The 26,203-nt window shown below is 49.2% G+C and overlaps 1 protein-coding gene across 1 annotated transcript; it reads left to right on the forward strand.

Moving 5' to 3' along the window:
* The first annotated feature begins 1,588 nt into the window (after nucleotides 1-1,588).
* KCNJ5 (potassium inwardly rectifying channel subfamily J member 5) lies at nucleotides 1,589-22,564 on the forward strand. Its single transcript, XM_084221469.1, has 3 exons — nucleotides 1,589-1,933; nucleotides 9,419-10,365; nucleotides 21,603-22,564. Exons 2-3 carry the CDS (start codon nucleotides 9,426-9,428, stop codon nucleotides 21,938-21,940), a joined length of 1,278 nt encoding a protein of 425 aa, XP_084077595.1. The 5' UTR covers nucleotides 1,589-1,933; nucleotides 9,419-9,425; the 3' UTR covers nucleotides 21,941-22,564.
* Nucleotides 22,565-26,203: the final 3,639 nt, after the last annotated feature.

Genomic DNA, 26,203 nt, shown 5'->3' on the forward strand with positions numbered 1-26,203 from the left:
AGACCTGATGGAATTTCACAGAATCTGGTTAACCGTTCCTTACCATGGCTTTTGCTCTCCTTGCAGGGGGTTTCACCGCTGACTGGAATTCAGCCCTGAGCTGTTGCAGCCTTGCTGGGCCACCTGAGCTGCTGCTGGGCAAACAGGAGCCAGGCTGGCTGGGCTGAGCTCGCTGCCCACGCTGTGCTGCAGTGGCAAACATGAACTAGCACGTGGAAAAGCAAAATTACATCTCCAAAACTGATTTTGATGGCTGAAATGCTTGGTCTGGCTCCAGATTCCTGTCCCATCTGGACAGAACCAACATCCACAGGAAGAACCAGAGCACAGATAAAAGGAGTGTGTGTATAGAGATGGGCCTTTCTTCTCCCAGTCCCTGGGCAATATGACTATTAATAATATTCAAACCTGTGGTTATTTCCTTTTCTTCAGCATGTCTGTCTTTGATTTTCCCAGTCTAGTCTCTATAATAAGGTGTTATGTAGCCTAGATTTAAGCTGGTTAAGACCAAGTTTTCTGATCTATATGAAGTTCCATTAGTTCCCTTTTTCTCCTGCTCCAAAAAAAAAAAAAAAAAAAGGAATGCAAATAATAAATTGCAAAATGTCTGTTTAGGGAAATAAAAATATCATTGCAATGCTAATGTATTTCATTAGTGATACTGTAATTTTTTAAAAAGAAAAAGTTGAAAATCATTCAAAGGAGAACAAAAAATAGCTTGCAGGTTTCAGCAATACCCACACAATCCTGCACCGTGCTTTGGTTTGGGTAAATTCTCTTTTCTTGACCAGACAAATCTTCCGTGAAAGCTTTCCTGATGGGCTGTAATGTATGTGCTCCTGGAATAGGGAATTAGGGAGGACAGGGGGACAGGACTGGCAACAAAGCCTGGGGGTAACCTGCAGTCACCAGGCAGATCTGCCTGAGATATGCAGCTGGCCTGACATTTGCTTTTCAGAAAAGGAAATATTTCACTAAGCTGGGGAGACAGTGCGGTATTATCAGTGACAAAGAAAAAAAATAAAATAAAAGAAGAAGAAAAAAGAGGAAGACAAAAAATTACGGCAAAGCACTGAAGTGCTTCGAGAGCACTCGCGGGCACCGGCTGGATCCCAGGCAAACCCCGCAGCTGGGTCGGCAAACACCACGGCACAGCCTGATGGAGCCACGCTGTCCCCCTTGTCCCCACAGTGCCTGGTCCAGCCCGGCGGAGTTTCCACGGAGCCGGTGACGATTTTCACACGTGTGAAACGCGCGGCTCTCCCTCCCCCTGGCTCTCAGGAGCTGCTGTGTGTGTGCGCTGCTGACAGCCCCCAGCCCCGGAGGATGCCAGCCCAGCCCTCGCTCCGGGCACGGCGGTCCTGCCCGGGGGAGCCCCCGGAGCCCCTCGCTGCTGGCCCCGGGGAGCTCGGAGGTCTTTCCCGAGCTCAGAGCCGCCGCGACCCCGAGCTCCCCGGGCAGGGATTCGCCTCTCCGCCTGCCCAGCCTCCCTCCGCCCCTCCCGGCAGCGCCCAAACCCCTCCCTCGCCCCCCGCCCCTGCGCTCATTGAGAGCAGATAAGGCTCCGTCACACGCAGCCTCTGCGCCCTGCCTCTGCCCCAGCCCTTCAAAAGCCGGAGCGCCGCGGCTCCCCCGGACAGGGACGGGGCAGAGCAGGGCGGGAAAGAGAGGCAGAAGTGGCCCCGCGGCGGCGGAGGACGAGGGCGCGGAGAGGGAGATCGGGGGTACCCGGGGCCAGGGGCGTGGGCAGCCGCCGTGCCACATCGATGCTGGCTGCGGGCTGGGGGCGGCCCGGGGCCCCGAGGAGCGGCCCGGCTCCCTGGTGAGGGCATGGAGCGGCCGCTGCTCCCGCAGCCCCGCCCGGCCCCGCTCCTGCCCCCGGCCAGCCGCCCCCCGAGCCCAGGCGCGACCGATGCGGAGCCGCTCGTAGCGAGTAAGTTGCGATTCCTTTGTTATTGCAGGTCACTCCCGAGCTTCTCTAGCTGCAGAGGGTCGGGACGAACGCGGAGGTGCTGGGCCAGCGGGATGCCAGGCTCCTGTGCCCAAACCTGCCCGGGTGGGCGCCGTGGACAGGTCCTGCCTAACTCACAGCCGCCACGGAACTCTTTGGGAAGGCAGGGATTGGATGCCGATCTTGGGCAAAAGCACTGTCAGATCTAGGTGTGATGCAGGAAAAGACATTAAAAAATAGGAACTGCTCAGATACAGGATTAGTGGAGATCACTGGAATGCAAAGGGCACCCGGAGACTGATCAGTGAGTGGCCCTGAATTATGGAGCGACTCCATAAGCTTTATCTGGAGCCCAAGACTAAATTCTTTTAAATTAGGATACTTGCCAGTCAGCTTGGAGTTACAGAGCCCTGACAGTGCGGTCTCCAGATGAGGAAGTGGCATATTCAGCCTTTGGAGGGGCCAGGGAATTCAGTTCACTGGGAATCCCTTGGGGGTTATGGCTCTGGGAGGTAGAAGCATGACTGATTTTTTTACCAATATTCTGTTGCATCACTCAGAAAGGCGCCTGGGGTTCTCTTTGTGCCAGCACATGGTGGTTGAGAGCACCAGGTTAACTTTTACACAGCCTCTCTCCCTTGGGTTTGAACAGGGAGTTTCAGGAGCCAGCCAAGAACCGGCTGAAAAAACTAACCTTGTCCCAAAAAACTTACTCTGGCTTTTGGAGATTCTCATCAATCTGCGCCCTTTTACTTTAAAGTAGACCTTGATTTGTGGAAGAGGAGCTCAGAGGGAAACCAAACTGGCTTTTCTCAGTTGTTCTCTGAGCAGTCCGAGCAACCAGGATCTCCTGAGAAGGTGGGGAGTGTGTGGGGCAGTGTTTGTGCTGGGGGGGCTATTTCGCTTCTGGGCTTCAGTTCTTTGGCTCACTATTCCTACCCAGTTGAAGATAAAGGATTAGGATCATTTCTGATTTCCATGGAGGAATATTTTCCATCCGTGGAAAGTTCCAGCCCAATTATTTGCAAAAAAAAAAAAAAAAAAAAAAAAGGGGGGGGGGGGAACAGAGCTTTGGAGTAATATTCCAAGGCAAATCTCCTGATCCCACTGTTTAAGTCACCCACTTTCTGTTGGGTTTGAGGTCAGGAGACGCCCTTGGACACTTGGGCCAAGCACTGGCCCTTACCCAACACCTTGGTATGAGGTCAGTTTGTCCCTCTGTCACTCTGACCCCTTCCTGCAGTGGGTTCAAGCACTGCTGAAGGCCTTGGGGCAAAAAGAGCCTGTGTTTGGTAAATCCATCTGTGAACTCTTTGGGTGCAAGGTACTGCAGAAGTGTGAAGTGGTCCAGTTTTATTGTATTTTTTTAAATTGTATTTTTTAAAGCAGCTGCAGATTCCAGAGTGATTCTCTGTTGCTGTGATGGTAAATTCCTAAACAATGGAGAATGGGAACATTGCTGTTCCTGGGGCAGGATTTTCTCCTAGAACTGAGATTCTGCTTTCTCAACATCCAGTGTTTGCTGCTCAGAGTAAACAGCCAGGAGCAGGAGAAACAGGAGTGTCTGATCAGGACACTCCTGTCCCTGGCTTTGTTCAGTTGTGTTGGTTGAAAGACAGTGGTGAGATTGTCAATGACACCATAAGGTGTCCCTAAAATAGAGCTGGGGTGAGAGGCCAGGGACAGAGAGGCTGCAGAGTGCCTCAGGCACAGTCACTTCCTTGGAGGTGGAAGGATCAAATTGATTTATTTCCAGGCTTTATTTGTTGTTGGTAGAGAAAATATCATTTGACTGTTCCAAATAGTGGAAAACACCTAGGAGCACAATATCGTGGTTGCATCCTTTGCTCAGGGACTGGTCACAGTCAAGGTCTTTAATGCAATGAAGTACAGGAGAATTGCCTGGGAGTGACATGGATTAAATCCTCCCATCCTTCCTGTGCAGTGCAACTGTGCTGTAGGAGGTGGTCCCAGTCTTATGGAAACTCCATATTCTCCAGTCCTTGTGCTCTAACAAGTTGTAAAAACCTGAATGATGCCTCAAAAAGCATTTTCTAGTTTTCATCTTCTTTTTCTGTAAAAAAACCCACCCAGTCTTCCTCCTGATCACAGTTTTGTTTCTCCACTGCTCTGTATAGGTCTGGAGTTATTTTATTTAATGCAGCTGTGAACGTGGGACATGTGTGGGGTTTTTATACTTCAATCCATAGCTGAGGGAAAAATGTATTTGAAACCTGTAGCTATTTGAGAGAACAGAAACTGCCTTAGTTGGTTTGGAAATAATCTTGCTGGGTTATTCATCTGATGGATCAGGCTGTGGAGGCTCTGCAGATTGAGCTTCAGACACACCTGAGGCAGACAGGGACTGTATTCCCTGCTGCTGGAGTGGGGAAAGGAGGAAAGAGTTCTGCAGTGATTCCAGGGGCTCATTTAGGATTTTGGAACTGCTAAATTCAATTCCTGCCCTGCCACAGACTCCCAATTGAGCGTTGCAGAACTGTTTTTGGGAGTGATTCCCCCGTTGTGAAATATGGGACATAGAGCCCTTCCTTGGTCCAGGCCCCTCGGAAAATACACAAATAAAATTTTACAGCATGAGATATCTGTGCTGAGTGCTGTTAAACACTTGGATACTCTGCAGAGTCACGTTCCTCCCTCACAACTGGCAATGGAAGGCCCCACGTTCTCAGAGGAGAAGCGTGGGTTGGGAGGTAACTCACAGGTAAAAGGAAAGTGCAAACGTCCACAAACCCTTCCTTGGGGTCAGATTGGCTCCCTGGCCAGAGAGATTTTCTTTGGAAAGACTGAGCACCTTCTGTTGGGGTATTCTGAGCCAAGGGCACTCTGGGCACTCGGGAGCTGTCACAGCCCAGCTCTGTGACAAGCATAAAGCCACCCTGGCCCTTCAGGTTAACCAGCAGCCACCCATCTCTGTGACCTGGCAGCAGGGTGAGGCTCCTCCAGCCCCAGGGGAATCTGCTGTCACATCCTGAGTGCCAGGAAAGCGGCCCTCAGACTTATCCAGAGCTCAGGGGGGAGAGGAGAGGCACCTTCCCACCTCAGTGCTGAGTGCAGTGACTCTTGGAGAGGCAATTACCGGGGTCAGGGAGCTTTGGAACCACATTTGTTTGTGAAGTCCCACAGGTCTCCCTTCTTGAGCAGTGTCTTTGAATCTTTTTCCCTGGCTTTCAAGGGCACAACTCTTCCGCAGCCTTCCCTCCACCTGTGGATCCCCAAGCACTTCCCAAAGAGGCAGCCACCAAAACCCCAAACCTCTATTTATATAAAGTCAGAATGATGGAATATTCCATGGTTTCCCCCAAATCCGCCTGCCTTTCCTGACCTTGCATGCACAGGAAAGGCAGGCTGGTGGAGCTGACTGCTCAGTCCCACTGACACAGGCAGTGATAAAAAGATGGAGGAAAGATGCCTTTCTTGGGGAAATCAAAGCCCCACCTCAGTCAGAGCCTGTCTCAAGTAATTTTTCTTCAAATTGTCAAAGGCCATCTTCTCCTAAGACTTCTCCTTCCTCCATCTTTCCATGAGCACTCAGTGTTTAGCAGCCAATGCTTTTGTTCTCTTCGGTGCTGCTGCTTTAATTTCCTTTATTCCTGCACCTACTTCCCTATGTTGCTCCTGTCTGACAATTAAGAATTTCATTCCCTTGCAGCACTGTAATCTAAAGCAGAATGATGTGGCCCAGAGGAACCTGGGCACAGTAACCTGCTTTATGGGGTGTGGGCCAACAGGCAGCAGAAGAACCAGGTCAGGTTTTTCAGTAATCTCTGTTCAGTATTATTGGTTGCTTGTTGAGAAGTACAGGAACTCATTGTCTGGGGAAAAAAAAAACGAAGATAGGGTTAAGTGAAAAAAAAATATTTTTCTGGAAAGTTGTGGGAGGTTTGCTAAAGAACAGTTGCTCAATTATTCTCCCAATGTGAGAAAACACAGGCATCGGGTTTAAAAGAAACAAAAAGAAGTCTGCTTTTACACAGACTGGATGACAGATTCACATCTTAAAACTCCACCTGCCTGCCAGTTTGGTCCTTTCCAGCACCAAATCCCATCCCCATGGAAATTTGTGTGTTTACTGCAGCCAGATCAGCAATTGTTTAAATGGAAAAAGCTCCCTGGTCAGCAAGGAAAGAAGTTTCTTCAAATGTTTTATAGTTTTGACCTCCTTGATGTCTCTGGCCAATTGCTGGACCTGCCAGGAGCACACCAGCTCTGGCAGGAGGGGCTGGGAGCTGCTCTGCCAAACACTGTCTCCTGGAGATTCTCACCCAACCCCAGCCCGACTCCTGTGCAGCAGATCCCAGCCCCTAAATGTCACTGCCTGCCCTGAGTGTGTCATCTGGGCAGAGCTGAACATCAGCAGGGCTGATAAAAACCTCTCTGCAAGGCTGATAATGCACTGACTCACAGCTCCTCATGCAGTAGCCTGTCCTAAAGGAAGGCAGCTTTGTACAGAAGTGACATTTTTATTATCCTGGCCTCGTTTAACCAAAGACAGTAAATGCCAGAGAAACAGAACAGTGCTGTGACTGTAAGAGGCAATTTCACCCCATGGCTCTCTGTGCTGGAGGGAGCAGGGATTTACAGACTGGAGCTGAAATCTCTGGGAGATGCATGAACATATTTACCATGATCTGGCAGAGATGTTTATGGCTGGCAGCAGTGGCTGTGCACTGCACAGGGAAGAGTTAACCAGGTCCTTACCCAGTTACACTGCTCCTTTCAGAGCCTCTTGTCATTTGGGCTAAAGTTCCCCAGGGCAGTTTTAATCATGAAAGAATGACAGCGAGTTTTCTAGAAAATTCTGCTGCCTGGGATCTCACAGACCATCCACATCCATATCACAAATTTTACTGTTGAGGAGTTTAGGCAGAAGGAAGAGCAGTGATTTGCTCAGAATTAGAAAATCCTGGAATCATTTGGAGCAGAAAGCTAGATAGTGTGCAGCCATTCAAAGCTGTGCTCAAACTGCTAACCAGGAGCATTCTGTTTAAAGACTCTGAAGCAAAAATTCATATGCTTAATTATTTTCAATAACCACAGACTGAGGTTGTGCTTATACTACAATGGGAAAATTAAAGATGAAATACTGGTAGGAATTGTAATGCCGCTGAAGCTGTCGGTGAACTTCTTATCCAGCAGGAATTTTTCTGCTTTACTGGATCACTTGGAAGGTGTTCCTGAAGGTGTGCAGAGATGTCTCAGCTGAGCTGTTGCTGCAGATCAGTAGCACCACCAGGGATGTTGCCAGCCCTGTTCTTTGTAATAAGTTTTAAGGTCCTTTTGGTCTCTTTGGTGTGAATCTAGAACATGTAACCTTCCACTCTAGATTGAAGTCTGGAACTGGATTGTTCTCTCTGCCATGGTGCCAGTGATAGCTTCAAATTTACTGTTACAACAAAATTATCTTTAAAACGAGCCTTTTAAAATTGAAAGCAACAGGCAACACTTGCCTGGTTTTACATTTAGATTGATGACAAGCTTTTTAATCCAAATGGAGTAATTTTAGATTAATCAATCAATGCAAACATACATTGAGAATATTATTTGTAAGAAGGAAGTGAGGGGGTTTTTCACTGCCTGATTTCCAGGGGATGGGAGGCTTCTTTCCCTTTTAAAGAGGGGGGAGAAGTGCTTGATTGTTCTGCCATGTGCTTTCACATGTTGGGAAGCGAGAGTCAAGCTGTGCTTCTGTCAGTTTTCAGGCTCTTGCAGCACTTTGCACACGTGTAAAGAGACAAACCTCAGAGAGTAGAGAGAGGAGGCCAGCAGGTCTGCAGGTTTGCATTGCAGCAGGCAGTGAGAAGCAGCTGAGGATGCGTGTGAATACACCCTGAGCCAGCTCTCAGGAGGGACAGACACAGAGCAGGGGGGACTCTTGTGTCAAAATCCTGGCTGGAGAAAGGGAACCCACAGCGCTGGCATTATCTACCCCATGTCCAGGGTGGGTGGCAAACCCGATTCCCCCGGTTTCCCATCCAGCCCCAGGAATGGCCATTCCCAGCCCCTGGCATGGCTGCAGGGCTCAGCCCTGCCCTGGCCCTGCGAGCAGGCTGTGGCAGCAGGCAGCAGCGCTGGGCTGGGCTGGCACAGATGGTTGGGCTCCCTGCGGAGCCGAGCCAGCAACAGGCTCCGGCTGCTTCGCTGGAGCACTGATCGATGGTGACTTAGACAAGGGCCACGAGGAGTTCTCTGCCATTATCCAGACTTGGCTGCAGCCAAATGGAAGTGAAAATTTGTTGTTTCATTTATTCATCCTGCCTCTGCTTCCTTCCCGCCCACCCTTTGTGCTTTTTAATACCAAAAAGATGGAGCTACTTTGCTTGGTCTTAAAAATTGTCTCTCCCAAGATACTCTTAATTGTATCTCTACACCTTTTCTCATTCACAGGAGCATAAGATGATTAAAGACAGAGGGAGCAGTAATAGATTTAGTTAGGTTTTAATAGGATTTGCAGAGGACAATACAGGGAATGAACACCATAGAAAATATTGCTGCTCTATCTTTGATATCCCTAAGGCTCCTTAGGTAGTCTTTGACAGAGATTTTGTCTGTGCCCTGCATCTAGAGTCAAGACTCTAATTTTTTGAAGGAGTATCTAATCATCTCTGTAAACAGGATGTTACATTAGAACTGGCAGACAGCATTGCCGCCCTCATCTCGTGTTATTTATTTGTATCCTGGTAAGCATTACTCTGAATGTCGACAGTGGGCTTTTTAATAGCTCTGATGCATTCCTAAAAGCGCCCAGTGATTTTGTCTAATGTCAGGTGGAGCAAAGGGGTGAGTTCTGATAGATCTCATTAACAGCAGGCCTGCATTCATCACACCCTGACACGTGGGATTCAAGATGCTCAATTAAATGTTTATTTCACGTTTGAAGCCTAGGCTCACAAATAAACTTCCAGAAGGTGATTCAGCACTCCTGAAACCTGAGTTATCCCTGGAGATGCCTTTCTCTGCTGACTGCAAGGGAAGCCTTCATGCATAATTTAGACTCATGTGAGATTTAGGTAGACAGTGGTGCTCAGCGTTTTCTCTTAATTTCTGAGGTTTCTCTTGATATGCACCCAAACCTGAGGCATGAAAAAGCTCCAGTCCCTCCTGAAAAAATGTTGATGTATCTTTACTTTGTTCTGAGTTGTGATCTCAAGCAAATTTGATGTGTAAAAAAATCTAAGGACAAAAAGAAAGCCCCAAAATGTTCCAAGGTTTAAGTGTTCCACGCTCCCACAGTGTGCCCATCACCCCAGCAGCTGCTGATGTTTGAAGGGCCTGTGTGTGATAAATCAGTCTTTAATTCTGGGTCACTGCAGGGCTGTGTTTAACAAGTGGCTGTTGTGGGAGAAGTGCGAACTCTCCAAAATCAACGTCCTGATGGTCCAGACAGTGCATCAAAATGCCTTTTTTCCCTTTGTCTTCTGCCTGAAACTGTCTTTCCTTATTGTGCAGCCCAGCCATGGCTGGAGATTCCCGGATCTTCATGAACCAGGACATGGACATCGGGGTCACGTCCCGGGAGCCCAAGAAGATCCCCAAGCAGGCTCGGGATGACGTCCCCATCGCCACGGACAGGACCCGCCTCATTTCCGCCGAGGGCAAGAAGCCGCGGCAGCGCTACATGGAGAAGAGCGGCAAGTGCAACGTGCACCACGGCAATGTCCAGGAGACCTACCGGTACCTCAGCGACCTCTTCACCACCCTGGTGGACCTCAAGTGGCGCTTCAACCTGCTGGTCTTCACCATGGTCTACACCATCACCTGGCTGTTCTTCGGGTTCATCTGGTGGCTCATCGCCTACATCCGGGGAGACCTGGACCACCTGGAGGACGAGAACTGGATCCCCTGCGTGGAAAACCTCAGCGGATTCGTGTCGGCCTTCCTGTTTTCCATCGAGACCGAGACGACCATCGGGTACGGCCACAGGGTCATCACAGAGAAGTGTCCCGAGGGCATCGTGCTGCTCCTGGTCCAGGCCATCCTGGGCTCCATCGTCAACGCCTTCATGGTGGGATGCATGTTCGTCAAGATCAGCCAACCAAAGAAGAGGGCGGAGACCCTCATGTTCTCCAACAACGCCGTCATTTCCATGAGGGACGAGAAGCTCTGCCTCATGTTCCGGGTCGGGGACCTCCGCAATTCCCACATTGTCGAGGCTTCCATTCGAGCCAAACTGATTAAGTCCAAACAGACCAAAGAAGGAGAGTTTATTCCCCTGAATCAAACGGACATCAACGTGGGATTTGACACTGGAGATGACAGGTTGTTCCTGGTGTCCCCTCTCATCATCTCGCATGAGATCAATGAGAAAAGCCCCTTCTGGGAGATGTCCCGCACTCAGCTGGAGAAGGAGGAGTTTGAGATTGTGGTCATCCTGGAAGGAATGGTGGAAGCCACAGGTAAGGGCCTGTCAGCAATCAGTCACTGTTGTTAGGAGGACAGGGCACAAAGCACTGTGGGCAGTTTGGCATTAGGATTTCACTGGCCTGGGAACACAGTGAGGTCTGTCCTTAGGTAGTGCCTGACTCAGGTGGGGTATCTGAGATAAGCAGCAGTGAAAAGTCGGGCCTTTGGCTCGTGCTGTAGGGTTTCATGCTCTTTTTTGTAGTGTTTCACCCTCTTTTATAAGTCTGGGATTGAGGTGAAGGGGTTAGTCCTGGAGCTGCTCATAATCACTTAGAACTGATCCAGGGGAGAAAAAAACAATGGATTAAAGGAATTCTTGAAGTCTGTGGTGGTCCTGTTTCCTGTGATCAAAATTCATGGTGCAAATCTTCTCCCATTTCTTTCCTGTATTAAAGATAGGCTGTAACTGTGCTATTTTAGGTCCTGCTGTAGTGTTGATTTTAATGGGGGCTATGAAGTGCCCAAGTCTCACTGTATCCCATAAAGCAGCACGTGCTGCGGCTGAATGACTTGCACGTGGTGCAGGACACACATTCCCAGAAGGAGCTCAAAGAGGAAAAATACAGAAGCTGCTTTTGTGACTCTTGCAGCCCTGCAGCTGCTTAGCAGCTCAGACAAAGCTGGGTAATGGGAGATTAGGAGATATCCTCAGCCCATTGCCAGTTTCTCCTCGGGGTGTGTTTGTGGCAGGCCAGGAAAGAACTCAGTGTGTGTGTACAGTGACTCTGGAAAAGGGATAACCCTCAGCTTTCCACGGCGTGGGAAAGTTTCCACAGCTGAGGGAGGGATGAGCACAGAGGCTCCTTCCCACAGGTATCTCCCACAGGAGCTCTGGCTGCCCCGGCAGTCATTTTCATGGGTCATTTCCTCTCGCATGAATCCCTCTGCTCCGGGTTTGGGGAGAAGCTGGCAGCTCTTCCTGCTGCACGTGCGGCACAGGGAGTGTGTCCAAGCCCCTGAGATGCTCTGCTGCCTTCCAGGCAGGGTTTTCCACCCTGGGGTGGCCAGAATGCCTTGATGGAATCAGGGTCTGCAGGGGGAAAGGGCTGCAGGCAGCTCTGAGGAGAGAACTGCTGGCTAAAGGTGGACAAACAAAGTCAGAGGTGCAAAAAAAAAAAAAACCTTTTATAAGCAGTTTTCCCCTTTGGTGTTTCAGGATTTTAGTAATGAGCCCAGAGTTTTCCTGTGGGTGGTGGTTGGAGTTTGTTTTCCATCTCAGTGAGGTTCTCTCTGAGTCATTAGCAGGGGTTTTCAGCTTGTTTCAAGCACTCAGTGGTGTCAGCACCCTGTCTCACAGATTCTGCCCCTTGCTGACTGTTAATGTTATCCCCTCCTGGAGACTTGCTCATTAGTTACAACAGCCAGAGGAGGAAAAATCTCTCAAATTCCTGCCTCCCAAACCTTTGCTCCCAAAGGCAGCTGTCCAGAGAGGTAATTCAGTGTCCCAGAGCCTCCCTTTAGGTGATCAGCAATGGCTGACTTCCCCAAACAGAGCTGATGGGAGGTGATGGATAAATTACATTCCACTGGGGCTGGAATATGTGCTGTGGGAGTGGAATTCACCTGGCATGTCCAGGGAAATGCTCTTCCCCAGCAGAGCATTGTAGCGACGTGGCAAAGGAAGGGGTGGGTGGAAAACACTATCAAAGGCAAGGATTTGTAACAGTGACTTATTCTGCAGCCTAAACATTTGTTAGAGGCTGAAGCCGCCTAATCTGAGCATGGAATGCAGCTCCTTGTTTGTCCAAAACCTCTTTCCTCGTCACACAGTGACACCATGAATGCTTTGAACCCCTGCTGCTCTGCCTTCCTCGCTGGAAGGCTCAGCCTCGGCTGGGGGTGTGTGAGAGGAAGTCATTATCAATAACAACCTCGGAATTAAAAGCATGGCAGAGGAATAATATTGCCTTACAAATGGGCTCCTGTCCCAGAGGGATTGCACGGGCCAGGCTGTAAGGATATTAAGGAGCATACATCTGTGGAAATGAATTATCCTGGGCTCACAAGGCAGCCTGGGAAGTCCCACCCTGGAGCTGGAGGAGGCATTTTGCACAGAGCTGAGTGGACCTTGGATGATTCCAGGATCCAGTTTGGAGGCTGGGATGGGTCCTGAGGGACGTGTGGCAGCCAGAGGAGTGGGTATTTTGTGCCTTGCAGAGACGGTGTTTGTGCTTTCCTGCTTCATCCTCACACTTGGGAATATTGATAAAGCAGTTTGGGGTTATTAATCCCTCCCTGCACACCTTAAAATCTGCTCCAAGCAAATTCTTACGGTACTTCCCAGCCCATGGCACTGATCAAGCCCCATCTGCTCTCAGGAGTGGTGTGATATTTACTCCCAGCAGGACTTCTGTTAAATCCTGACGCTGTCACAGCCTGGTCGGGTTCAGGGCAGTGTAAAATACAGCAGAGCATTTGTTCCCTTAGCAACCCCTACGGAAAATGAGGACTCCACCCCCCAGAGTTCAGAGGTACCAATGGTCAGAACATACAGCTCTCTTTTCCATAGGGTGTTTGGAAAGCAGGTCAGAAAGATGATTGGCAACATATCGGTGACCACAGAAATGGAAACACGACTAAAAAAAGTGGGGATATTATTCACTGATAATTTGGGACAACGATTTTATAGCTATTTTCAGTAGATCTAACCAGGCGCACATGTATTACAAATGTAATGTATTGTCTCCTCTCAAACAAGCAGCTCTATTTACTGACATTTAAGTTTAATTCTGACCCAGTGCAAAGCAAAGACGGTAAATAGCTTCAAATGAAAAGTGTAGAGTAAATTCTGAGGAGTTCACACCCTTCAAGTCATTGGGTTTTTTACAAAGTGAAACACTGCCACTTAAAACAAAGATTTTGTGTTCAAGTAGCCTTGGCTTTTCAAAGGCCTGAGTAACAGCACACTGAAGAGCAGCAGCTCACCAGCCAGCCGAAAATGCAGAGGGTTTATTTGGCTGAAAAAGAGGAAAAAGCTGGTGTTATTGCAGTGAGAGCTGTGGGGCAGCCGGGGCTGCTGCAGTGAGTGACCCTCAGAGCCTGGCACAGCCCCAGGCTTTCCCCATCCGTGTTTGGGATGGCTGAGGAGGCACTGGGGCTCCACCAGGGGAGGGTAAAGGCCAAAGGGAGAGTGAATTTCTGGGCGGCTCTGTTGCGGTCACTGCTGGGTGAAACAAGCACTGTGAAGACAAAATCAATATTGCTGACAAGTGTTCTGACTCCCAGGAGGCTCCGTGGGCATCTGGGGGCAGCAGCATCACCCCCAGTGCTCCTGGTGGCATTCCTTCAGGCAATTCTTTATCTTTGCCCTATCAGAAAGGGACTCTTGTCAACATCAGCTGCCCCAAATCTGACTGGCAATAGAAGGGAACAAAGCAAGGATAGAAAATCTGTTTGCACAATGAATACAGTTTTGCTTTCCCTGCCTCTCTGCTCCCCAAAATCTCAGGGCCACCCTGGTGAAGGACAGCTCCTGCTGCTGCTGGCCAAAGCTCCTGCTCTTGCCCTGCTGATCCCAAACTGAACAGAGCATTTAAAATCTGCTGGGACAAGGGAGAGCAGGGAGGTCCAGGCCCCCTCCCACGTGGAGCAGTCAGCTGGGTTGTGATGGAGGATTTGGCTGATCCTGTTAGGGAACATTAGCAAGTCCAATTTTTTAAAATACTGTTTTTCTCTGTAAGCCATCACTGCATGTGCTGACACACTCAGCATATCCTACAAGACTTCCTGGCAGGTAATTTGAAGGGACTCTCTTCTCTTCCAGCTTTACCCTTCCTCTGCTATTTGCTGACAGTTATCCAAATCCTGGATCCAAACCCTGCTTTTTGCATGGCTTCCTGCTGCCCTCGTTCCCTGGGCACAGCATCCAGCACTGCTGCTCCCTGGGCACAGAGGCAGCAGAGCTTGTTACTCCACTCCTGGTCCTCCCTGGTTTTCATTGCCTCTTTTTCCCAGCACAATTAAAGAAGGCACAAGAAACGCTCCAGATGCCTGATTAGTCCAGTCACTAAATGAAGTTTTAATGAACTCTTATGTAAGTACAGGTATATGTTTTTCTGGCTTAGTGTCAGTGTGATAAAAAGGGATTTAATGATTAGAAGTAATTAACCCATCCTGTCCCTGTGGGAGTGTAGGCAAACAGCAGAGTTTTCACACCTCAATTTATCCACCTTTGCAGAGGACAGAGTACAGTTTCCTGGCTGTAAATGTAGGGGCAAATGGAGTAGTCACAACAAAAGATATGCTGAAATTAATCATGATTTTCATGGGAGCTCAAAGGAAGGGTGAAATTAGTGAATGGAGTTCCTGGGCATTCATCATCTGGTTTGGGTTGTCTTGTGTTGCTTTGCATTTTGCATATAAATAAGTTTTCTGCAAGGAGGATCTTGCAGAAGTGTTACAGACACAGCCTAAAAAATGATAGGAAGAGATGTCTCAGGTCATTGTGTTCATGAGCTGGACTGTCCTCTGTGAGAGCTGGGCTTGGATTGGGCCTGCTGGAGACATGGCAATTAAATCCAAGGTCTTTACATCATAAAGTCCTTTTATTATATTTTTTCCCAGTGCCTAGGAGCTTTTGCATGCCTGGAGAGCATTCAGATAAATTAAAATCCTATTACTCTCCTCTGGCATAAATATCAAAGTGAATCAAGCCCAGCCATGTCCTCTAAAGGAGACAAGCACAAGTAATTGGAAGACCATGCTCCAACCTTCTAATATTCCTTTTCAAGCTGGAAGAATATTGACTTTTTGGATGTTACAGTGTTCTTTGGTCTAATTAACACAGAGGGACTAATAAGTTTTATAACTTACCATATGCTAATGCAAATTGAAAGACACATATTGCTTAATTACAGCAATAGAACTTAAATTTTTTATACCTTTTCCTTGCCACCCATAAACTTCCATCACTGGCACTGCACCTCCGAGGCCATCAGCTCCTGGGCAGTGGGTGTTCCACAGCTTCAGAGCATCCAGGAGAAGGAGAAACACCATCCTAGGCAGTGCAGAATGAGCCAAGGAGAGCAGAGGAGGGAGAGCACTGCCAGCAGGGTCTGTGTCCCAGGGGGCTGAGCAGATCTGGCCCAGCCCAGGCAGGCACATGACATTTCCCAGCAGATAATCACTGAGCTCCCTGGCATTTCAATGAGCACAGTTAATTTTAGCCTGATGAAAAATGTTGTCTTGACAGCCCCAGGGGCTGGGCTGTCTCTGCCCATTGAAGAGCTTCAGGCCACAGAGCAGCACTGGAAGGTTCAGCTCTGCTGGGGATGGGATGCCATGGAAGCCTGGGCAGGTTTGGAGCAGCACTGGAAGGTTCACCTCTGCTGGGGATGGGATGCCATGGAAGCCTGGGCAGGTTTGGAGCAGCCCTGGAAGGTTCACCTCTGCTGGGGATGGGATGCCATGGAAGCCTGGGCAGGTTTGGAGCAGCACTGGAAGGTTCACCTCTGCTGGGGATGGGATGCCATGGAAACCTGGGGAGATCTGGGCTTGGCAGAGCACCCTCTGTGTGCCCTGTGCTCTCCCATGAACCGAGGTCACCTGGCATTGGATGTTTGCCAAAAATCACCATCTCCAAGAGCTGGAGAGAGCCTTTGGTGTCCCCCAAGCAGCTGCAGCTGCAGATTGGGGTGCTGAGGTCTGGTTTAGCCGGGCACTGTGGAGGAAGGAGCACTGTGCCCTCCCAGCCCACACTGTGCTCCTGGGCAGAGCAGCGGGATCAGCCCTGCTGAGCCGGCTCCTCCCGCTCCTTGGCAGCTGCTCAGACATTCCAGCTCTGCGATAACGACTGTGATGACAGCAAAGAGCCTCTTGCAGAGTTCCTGGCACTTGTTTTACAGCCTGCGTTTGCTCTGCTCTCAGATGTGATGAGACACCGGCTCTAATACACATCACAGTCTGCTCGGGATGCTTCCTCTGCTGGGAAGGAAAACGGGGCTGTTCAGGGAGCATCCCTGGCTGCCTTGAGCAGGAACAGGCACAGCTCAGTCATTGATCTGTGTCCCCAACCCACAGAAAAAAAATCCCCTTCTTAGGATTCTGCCGTAATGAAATTGTCATTAAATCTCTGTGCAATGCTTATTGCACAACTTGAAACCATACACAGTGCCCTGGTGTCCAGCACCTCTAAACCCTGGAACTGGTTCTAGCTTTACTGAAAACTTGGTGCATCTGCTTCTAACTTCAAACAAATTTTATCTCTGGGTTCCATTAAAACTGAGTTTTGTTTGCAGCATGAATGCGAGCTGCTGCAGTAAGAGATGAGAAAGCTGCAACTAAGAGTGGACATCCGAAGATTTCTCATATCATTGCGTGTTTTCCTTAACAGACAGATTGCACACATTTATATTAAATGTACTTTTTCATTTTAAACCAGATTGTTTAGGAGAAAATGAAGCTTCTAATGGTCTTACAACCCAGAAAATAGGACAGAGTTGAAAACTATATATGTCTATGAATTCAAGTACCGCTACTTGGAGTGAAAGAAGGAAAATGAGGATATAGGGGCATGAAGATGATGGGATGGAGCAGCTCTCCTATGAGGCAAGGCTGAGACAATTGGGATTGCTCAGAAGAGAAGGCTCCAGGGAGAGCTCAGAGTCCCTTGCAGGGCCTGAAGGGGCTCCAGGAGAGCTGGAGAGGGATTGGGGACAAGGGATGGAGGGACAGGACACAGGGAATGGCTCCCACTGCCAGAGGGCAGGGCTGGATGGGAGATTGGGAATGAGGAATTGTTCCCTGTGAGGGTGGGCAGGCCCTGGCACAGGGTGCCCAGAGCAGCTGTGGCTGCCCCTGGATCCCTGGCAGTGCCCAAGGCCAGGCTGGATGGGGCTTGGAGCAGCCTGGGACAGGGGAAGGTGTCAATGTTTAATGTCCCTTCCAACCCAAGCCATTCTGGGACTCTTTTGGCATGAAGTTTATTTAAATGAAACCCCTAAATACCACTTATCTATATCTGCACAATTCAAACCTAAAATGTGTAGTTATATATTCTTTAAGGAAAGGATGAACAGCCTTTACTGGGGCCATACATGCTATGGTTAATTCTGCAAGAAATTCAGAAAATCTGGAATCTCTCGTCAGTTCTTGTGCTCCCCAAAGTGTCAGTGCTTCAGGGCTGCATGAGTGATACAAGAGCAGTAATGTCACAGTTGGTGTGGTACCCAGATCTGGGTCTGTTTGCAGCCAGGGGTTGCACTTGGTGATCCTTGTGGCTTCCTTCCAATTCAGGATATTCCGAATTCTGATTCTGCTTGATGGATAGGAGCATATGGCAAATGATTCCCTATACCCAAGACATCCCACAGCCTCAGATAAACCAGAATTCTGCAGTGAAACAGGTGATTTTTTCAGGGATGCACAATGAAGCAGGTGATTTTTTCAGGGATGCACAGAGGTCAGAGTCTGGGGGTTGCTGTGCCCCTCTGCAGGGGGACACTGGGATATTCCGAGCATGGGTGGTGCACGTTGTGTTCCAGTGTTCTGCATCCATGTGCTCTTAATAAAAACAAGGTTTATTGTTTCCACACCTCTTCTGTCATCTTTTCACAGTCACAGGGGCAATAATTAGCTAGGGACATTACAGATGCATTAATTAACCAGGCTGGAGAGCACAGGGCAGCTTGCAAAGCAGGCACTTAATGGAATTTGAAGCGGAGACAATGGTGTTGTTTACTGGGTGATGTGGGAGTTGCCAAGCAGTGTGTCCCCACGCAATTAAACACCACTGCACATGTGCTAAAAAGGAATATTTGAATGGGATTATGGAGCAATTACAAGTTGTCTTATTGTGCTGGCTCAGTGTCCCCCTGGGGTTACAGAAAGCAGCTCCTGCAGGAAGCTGGCAGCAGCAGTGTTTGCTTGCTGAAAGCTTTCCATTGTTCCTGCCCTAATTGAATACTTAGAGCTGGACTGGGATGGTGTCCCAGGAGCTCAGGTTCATTCAGGTGCTCCCCCAGGGAAAGAGCTATTTCAGGCCTGGATTATAAAGCAGGAGTTCCCTCAGAGAGCCCCAGGCCCCCACATTTCACAAGGATGCCCCCATCTTTGCCCTGGAGACTCCTTAAAGGTACCTTGATGCAGCACTTGGAAAAGCAGGGTAAGAACCAGCTGGTTCATCCACAGGACTGATCCTGGAGCCTGCAGGGTCTCCTCTCCTGCTCTCCTTGCTGGCTCTGGAGGAGGCACTTGGAGGCCTTTGGGATTTCTGGTGCCAAAGGGAAAAGGACTGGTTTATTTTAGCCAGCTGCTGGTTTCCAACCTCCTGGCATGAGGCACCACCAGGAAATGGGCTTAGCCCTGCAGCCCTGACCCCCCAGACAACAGGAATTAAAGCCCTTGCCCAGGGAGGTCAGGGTGGGATCAGTGCCTGTAACACAGCTCCCCTGGCAAAACCTGTACCAGGACTGGGGAACCAGCGCTGCTGGGGCTTCCAGGGAGTGAGGAGCTGGCCAGGGCAGGAGGGCTGACCCTCCTCCCCCAGGGCTGGTGATGCTGCACCTGCAGAGCCACCAAAGGCAGCAGTGGCCTCACCCTGCTCCTTAGCTCTAAAGCAAAAGCTGAGTTTCCTGAAAAGACACTGAACTTCCACAGAGCTTCTCCTTGAGGCAGCAGCACTTGGGGTGATTTTCATTCCCTGGCTGTGTTTCTCATGGCAGCCTCTGCACTTCCCAGTTCCTTCCAGCCCAGGAAGCAGGCACGCTGGAACACTGTGACTAACGCTGTACTTGTTGTTCCTGCCCAGAAGCAAACACTCCTGCAGATCTTCTTGAGGGGAAGGATTGGGTTTGCAGCCTGTGCTACAGAACTGCAGATGTCTCAGCATTGCATCTGTCACTGTCTCTTCCCCTTTCAAGGAACAAAATACTCCTGGCCTGGTGGCTTTAAACCATGGAAAGCACTAAGAGGCTTTCAGCTTTGCAGAGAACTTGCCTGTGTGGGTGTCTTTTAATGGTCTGTAGCAATTATAAGAACAAAATATTCCTCTTTTCACAAAGGTGGGGTGTTTTTTAAGAAAAGGAGTTTTCTGATTGCTCTGAGATTTCAGTCACTTATGACCTCACACAGTGAGGATATGTGATATGCTCTTCTCTGAAGCATCTGACACTGAGATTTTTTCTCCCTATGCATTATTTTAAATTTCTGTCCTGGTGCTCTGGGCTGCAGGAATTAGACTTGCAAGTATTGGCCAGGAACTGGATCAAGGCATGTTTTGAATCTATTCCAGTCAGGCCAATCCCTCACCCTCTATGAGAGAAGGTGGGAGGACTTTGTGAGGTTAGCTTTTCACTGGAAATTAATTCCAAAATCAAAACATAATTAGGAAAAAGAGAAAAAAAAAATGTTTGGAAGAGAAGACAGCCTTGACACTGGGGGGTGATTCCAAGAGGATTTGCTCACAGGTGTGCTTATCCCTCCTCTGCAAAGCTTCTCTTTAAACTTTTACAAAGTAAATAAACTCTGATCCATGGGGCTGAGGAGCAGCTTGACAAGTACCAGTTCCTGTGAGCCACTGTTCATTCAAACCACAGCCCAGCAGCACAAGGGCTTGAACCCTCCTGGGGATTCAAAAGCCATCTGGGCTGGGAACCCCTCACCTTTGGCCTGAGCATCCAGGTGTGTGCAGCTGTGTGCAGGGGAGTTGTGGCACTAATGCACGGGAATTGCGGCACTGCTGCAGCAGGGGAATTGTGGCACTAATGCAGGGAATTGTGGCACTATTGCAGGGATTTGTGGCACTGCTGCACAGGGAATTGTGGCACTGCTGCACAGGGAATTGTGGCACTAATGCAGGGAATTGTGGCACTAATGCAGCAGGGGAATTGTGGCACTAATGCAGGGAATTGTGGCACTAATGCAGCAGGGGAATTGTGGCACTGCTGCACAGGAATTTGGCAGTGCTGCAACAGGGGAATTGTGGCACTAATGCAGGGGAGTTGTGGCACTAATGCAGAGAATTGTGGCACTAATGCACGGGAATTGTGGCACTGCTGCACAGGAATTTGGCACTAAGGCAGGGAATTGTGGCACTAATGCAGGGAACTGTGGCACTGCTGCACAGGGAATTGTGGCACTAATGCACAGGAGTTTGGCAGTGCTGCACAGGGAATTGTGGCACTGCTGCACAGGGAATTGTGGCACTAATGCACAGGAGTTTGGCAGTGCTGCACAGGAATTGTGGCACTAATGCACAGGAATTGTGGCACTAATGCACAGGGAATTGTGGCACTAATGCACAGGAATTTGGCACTGCTGCACAGGGAATTGTGGCACTGCTGCACAGGGAATTGTGGCACTGCTGCACAGGAATTTGGCACTGCTGCACAGGGAATTGTGGCACTGCTGCACAGGGAATTGTGGCACTAATGCACAGGAATTGTGGCACTAATGCACTGGAATTGTGGCACTGCTGCACAGGGAATTGTGGCACTAATGCACAGGGAATTGTGGCACTAATGCAGGGAATTGTGGCACTGCTGCACAGGAATTGTGGCACTAATGCACAGGAATTGTGGCACTGCTGCAGCAGGGGAATTGTGGCACTGCTGCACAGGGAATTGTGGCACTAATGTAGGGAATTGTGGCAGTGCTGCACAGGGAATTGTGGCACTGCTGCACTGGAATTGTGGCACTGCTGCACAGGGAATTGTGGCACTAATGCACAGGGAATTGTGGCACTGCTGCACTGGAATTGTGGCACTAATGCAGGGAATTGTGGCACTGCTGCACTGGAATTGTGGCACTGCTGCACTGGAATTGTGGCACTGCTGCACTGGAATTGTGGCACTGCTGCAGAGAAGAAGGGATGGTGCCAGCCCAGGGCAGGGCAGGGCAGTGGCTCCTGGTGCTCTGGGCTGTGTGGGTCGGGGCTGGGGCAGCACTTGCGGGGCTGGGGGTTGTTCCAGCAGGATCCACCGGGAGCTGTTTGTGTCAGGCACAGAAACAGCAGCTCAGCAGAGCAGGGGGAGGCAGAGAGAAGCTGCTTAGAGCCTGCACACCCCTAAGCACGAGGTTCAGGAGGTGGAAGATGCCGAGGCAATGCATCCCTTTCCCTCTGGGTGCTCAGCTTGTTCACCATAGAGGCTTTGTGAGGCTTATTAAGGCAAGACTTTCCGTGTCCCAGAGCAATCAGGTATGGAAACGACACAGAAGTGCTTTTAAGCGCCAGGCGTGGTTGGGTGAGCACGTAAGGAAGCTTTGCCTCTAACATCCCTCTCTTTCCACCCAGGGATGACTTGCCAGGCTCGCAGCTCCTACATGGACACCGAGGTGCTGTGGGGACACCGCTTCACCCCCGTGCTCACCCTGGAGAAGGATTTTTACGAGGTGGACTATAACAGCTTCCACAGCACCTATGAGACCCACACACCCGTGTGCTGTGCCAAGGAGCTGGCCCAGTCCCGCCGGGAAGGGCAGCTCCTCGGGCCCCTGCCCAGCCTGGGCCGGGACACAGGGACAGCCAGGGAGGACGAGGAGGAGGAGGAGGAGGAGGAAGGCAGGGAGCCGGCGGGACTGAGCGGAGCCAACGGGACCATGGGAGAGGGGAAGGAAGAGGTGCCTGTATAACCCTGGAGCCGCTGGAGCACAGCCCCTCACCCTGCTGGGACACTGGACTGGCCAGCCAGCAACCCCGGGAGCCAGAGCTGGGATTGCTGTCCTGCAGCTCATCCTGGGAGTCACTGCACTGCACCGTGCCTCAGGCCCCCTCAGCTTCCTGAGGCTCTGAGCTTTGCCCTCCTCTGCAAAGCACCTTGATCTCCATGGACAAGACCCACTCTTCTCATCACTGTCAAAAGCGAAATTCCCACTGCTGGTTGTTTCAAAAGGTGTTCATTGGACATGTAGAACTCTGCCCCTCTTGCCAGGGGGTCTGACCAGTCCAGAATGTCCCATCTCAGTATGAAGAATGTGATTTCATACCTTCACTTAACTTGTGAGTCAATGTATTGTAGACATTGTTCCAGCTAAATTAAAAGAAAAGGTAAAAACCTCCCTGCTATGTAGTGAAGTGTTTTGCCTTCATGAATTTTACAATGTTAGTGTTTGCTTCCAGGATTACAGTCATCGGGATTTCTTTCCTACAAAATGTCTGATATGAGCAGGGCACCTTTCCCTGCAGACCTTTAACATGTTTATCCAATGTTTTATCTTCTCCAGCTGAAGTGTTTTGTGTGCTCTTTTCGTGAAATCTCTGACACATTTCATAGGCTACCCATGGTCAGAGAAAGTTTAGATTTTGCCCCAGTGAAGGCTTTTTTCTGGCCTCAATGTCCCAGTTGCAGTTCCAATTGGTTATTTAAAACAAAGGATGTAGTTCCCTGGGGGTTGGAATGTTCTGGAATTTCAGAGGCTCTGGAGTGGGGAGACTGGGCAAGTGGCAGTTTGCAAAATTCGCTGCTCTTCTGCAAAGCACATATTTAAAATAAAGGTTGAAGTGCTGATGTTCCTTCAGCTAATGGGAACACACTGACATAACTGAAGCCAACAATTTTGATCTTTAGAAAGAGGCAGAAAACCAGATTTCCCAAAGAGGATTGTCTCATCCAGAAAAGGAATGAAGAAAAGCAATCTGTGAGATAAAAGATTTACACAAATTTCAACAACACAGGAAAAAAAAAATGGCCTTGTTGGGGAAAATCTCTTCCCTTGCTCCTAAAATTCTGGTGGAAAAAACAGGCTACCTGCAGAATTACTTCTTTAATAAAATAAAATGAGGAATACATAATATGCAAGAGTTATTTTCCATAGAGGAAGGACTGTATCTTTATCTGGGAAATAAATGTGCATTGTCTGGACTGAGCTGCACACTCAGGATGTGAAATACAGTTTTGCCTCTTGATTTTACTACAACAAGATAAACTGGAAATAGAAAGCAGTGGTCTTACTGACCTGGAAACAAGGAGGAGAATGCAATCTGCAGGGGTCAGAGATACCATTTACTTAGAGATGTAATCTTATAATGTAGGGAAAAGAGAAATTTGTGGGGGTTTTTCTGAGGGAGTGGAAGAATGGCCATGACATGGCTGTGTTGTACTTAAACCATGTTAGGAGCCAGCCGCCAGCTCGGCCTCCAGGGTACAGGAATTACCTCTCAATTATACAGCAAATTTCAAGGGAAGGAACTCCACTGGAAATGCTCATCAGTTCTAAAAAGCATCTTGCAGCCTCAGAGTGGGCAGACCTTTTCCAGAGATCTCATTTTTGTTTTTCTGCTCAGGTTCTTCTTTTTCTATCCTGAACCTCAGAGGAACAGAGAAAAGAAAAGGGGGAGAAAAATGAGATCCTCAGAATGGCTTCAATTTCTGAGGCCTTCTCACCCAACCTCTGCACGATAATTACGTGTCAAAAATCCAAACTGGGTTTCAGATTTTCTTCCTCTGTAGCTGAAGTGATCTCCTCCTGCAGGAGATGGAAATGGAAAGCAAACCTGCAATGGGTCTGTGCAAGTCAGAGGTAGTTGGAGCCCTCAGAGGGATGCTACAGAAACCCTGCCCAGTGAGTGCCTGAGAGGTTTGATGGGTCCCTCCTGTGAGGCCAGAGACAGAGCCTGGAAAATGGCACTGGACCCCCTCTGCACCTTCCTCCTTCCCAGCTCATGCCTCCCAGAGAGAAAATGGCCACCTGCAAATACCCCAAAACTCTTTAGTCGGCTCACTGCCCTCAAGATCTCATCCCACAAAACTGCTCCTTCCTAAGGCTGTTGAGTCTGGGAATTCAGATACCCTCCTGTAAGGAGTTTGGGTTGTCTTCTGAAGGGTGGCTTGTGCAAATCCATCCCAGGGCATGGGGGGCAGGACAAGGCTTGTTCTGTGCTTGCAATCTGCAAACGTGCCCCAGTGACTTCCTGAACTGAGGTTTCAAACTGTGTCTGCACAGGAGTTTGGAGGATGGAGAAACACCCTCCTGCTTTCCTCATTGAGCTGAGCAGATCCAGAGCAGAGGATCCCCCAGGGCTGGGGGGACCCTATATGCTTCCTGTATTTTCAAACCATATTTTCAAGTTGTGCAGCCTGGCCACCACTTCTGGGGGTTCGGGGACCCCTTCCAAAGCCCATCAGGCAGGCCCCAGGCTTGTCCTTTTCCTGAAAGTTTTAATTTAGTGAGTGTATTGAACTTTCCTGAAAGTGAGGGAGAGCACCTCTTCCAGAATTGTCCTCTCTGACAATTGGATCCATTTCCCTGCTCTTCACCGGCATGTGCAGGACAATAAACCATGGAAATAAAAGCATGAAAGATCCACTCTTTGCTGTAATGAACATTTAGATAACAAGCTGCATCTCTTTTGGGAGTTGCAATAACTCACACAGATACATCCACCCACATAAATACCCCATATAAACTCTACACTCATCAGTGTACTTTTAAAAATGTTAACTAATACTCCACAAGAAACATTTATAACCTGTAAGCATGCTATTCACCCATGAATAACCATTTCTATAATGGACCCAGTAAACAAGCTAAAAATACATATTCAAAACATGGAAAACATCTGCTTTATGAATGTATCACTGATAAGGCAAAGTCACAACAGAATCCATCCACAACTCATGTAGGAGCCACTTATGCATAACAGGGGCTCTCAGAAGCTGCCAGTGTTGTGTGTGCAAACATTTCCACCTGAACGCTGCATTTTAACACAGCACCTGAGGGCTGCCTTATTAAACATGAGCCCAGGTGCCTCTCTGCACACAGTGTGTCCCCAGCAGGCAAAGCTGCACCCCCAGAGCATTCCCAGCAGCACAGAGGCAGAGCCCACGTGGCACAGCACAAACACCCTCAGCAGGGCAGAGCAGAAGGAGTTGGATGCCAGGGTGTGCTCCTGCCCTGCAATCACCCAGGAGAACTCTGGAGCAGGCAAAAGCTGCATTTCCTGTGCTTCATTCTCCTCCCTGTGCAGGGAGGGTGGGCAGCACCGCTCTGAGAGCAGAGCTGAGGGGCAGTGGAGAGGCAGGGGGAGCACAGCAGAGGCTCTGTGCTCGGCTGGCTTTTGGGGGAGCCTTTGGGAATACCCTGGGAGGTGTTATTTGATCAGCTGCTATCCCAGCCCCAGCCCTTGAGTTGTTCTGTCCTTGGGCAATGCCACTCGTGCTCATGGAGGGCCAAGCTGCCCTGTGTGCCTTGGGTGCTTCTTTCTCCTGTATGAATTCCCATATTTATGCATATTAAGACTTTTCATTTTGACTGGAGTTAATATCTTAGACTGCTCTGAAGATAGAGTGGAAAAACCCAGCCTTTGCCTTGGCAGATGGTTCTGGGCAGGGGTTAATCAATATCCCTCTTAGAAATATACCTTATTTTTCATTTTAATTATTCTGGCTTTAATTTTTGCTCATTGCAAGACTCATCACTCAGTTTAGGCTTAAAATTACCGCCCCATTGTATTCTCTCTCTTGTTACTATGAATATATTCTGTCAGAAAGGGTGGATCATGGACCTGAGAGAAGAGGAAATGTTATTTATGCTCAAGTAATTAATACCCAGTGATAAGCTCTCTTTGCTGCCAGCCATATCTCCTGCAATATATGAGGGGCAGGTTGCCAGGATGTGTTAAACAGCAGCGTAATGGAGGACAGAGAAGATGCTTAATTAAGTTACAGGGAAACCAGGCAAGCTTTCAGAAAAGTGGTTCCATTCAAAGGCCAGGGAAGCAGTGATGAACTCCTGAGAGTCTGCTGGAGTGACACCAGTCAGGCTCCATTTCCAGGGGTGCTTGGTCTCTTTGGTGGCTGTGAGGAGCAGCAGAATCCAGATGCTGGCATTTTATTCCATGAGGAACTCAGGGCTGAGTTCTGATTTCATTTTAGGTGATCATTCTCTCTCAGGGAA

Source organism: Fringilla coelebs (assembly GCF_963513975.1).
Source record: "Fringilla coelebs genome assembly, chromosome: 25".
In the NCBI taxonomy this organism is placed as follows: domain Eukaryota; kingdom Metazoa; phylum Chordata; class Aves; order Passeriformes; family Fringillidae; genus Fringilla; species Fringilla coelebs.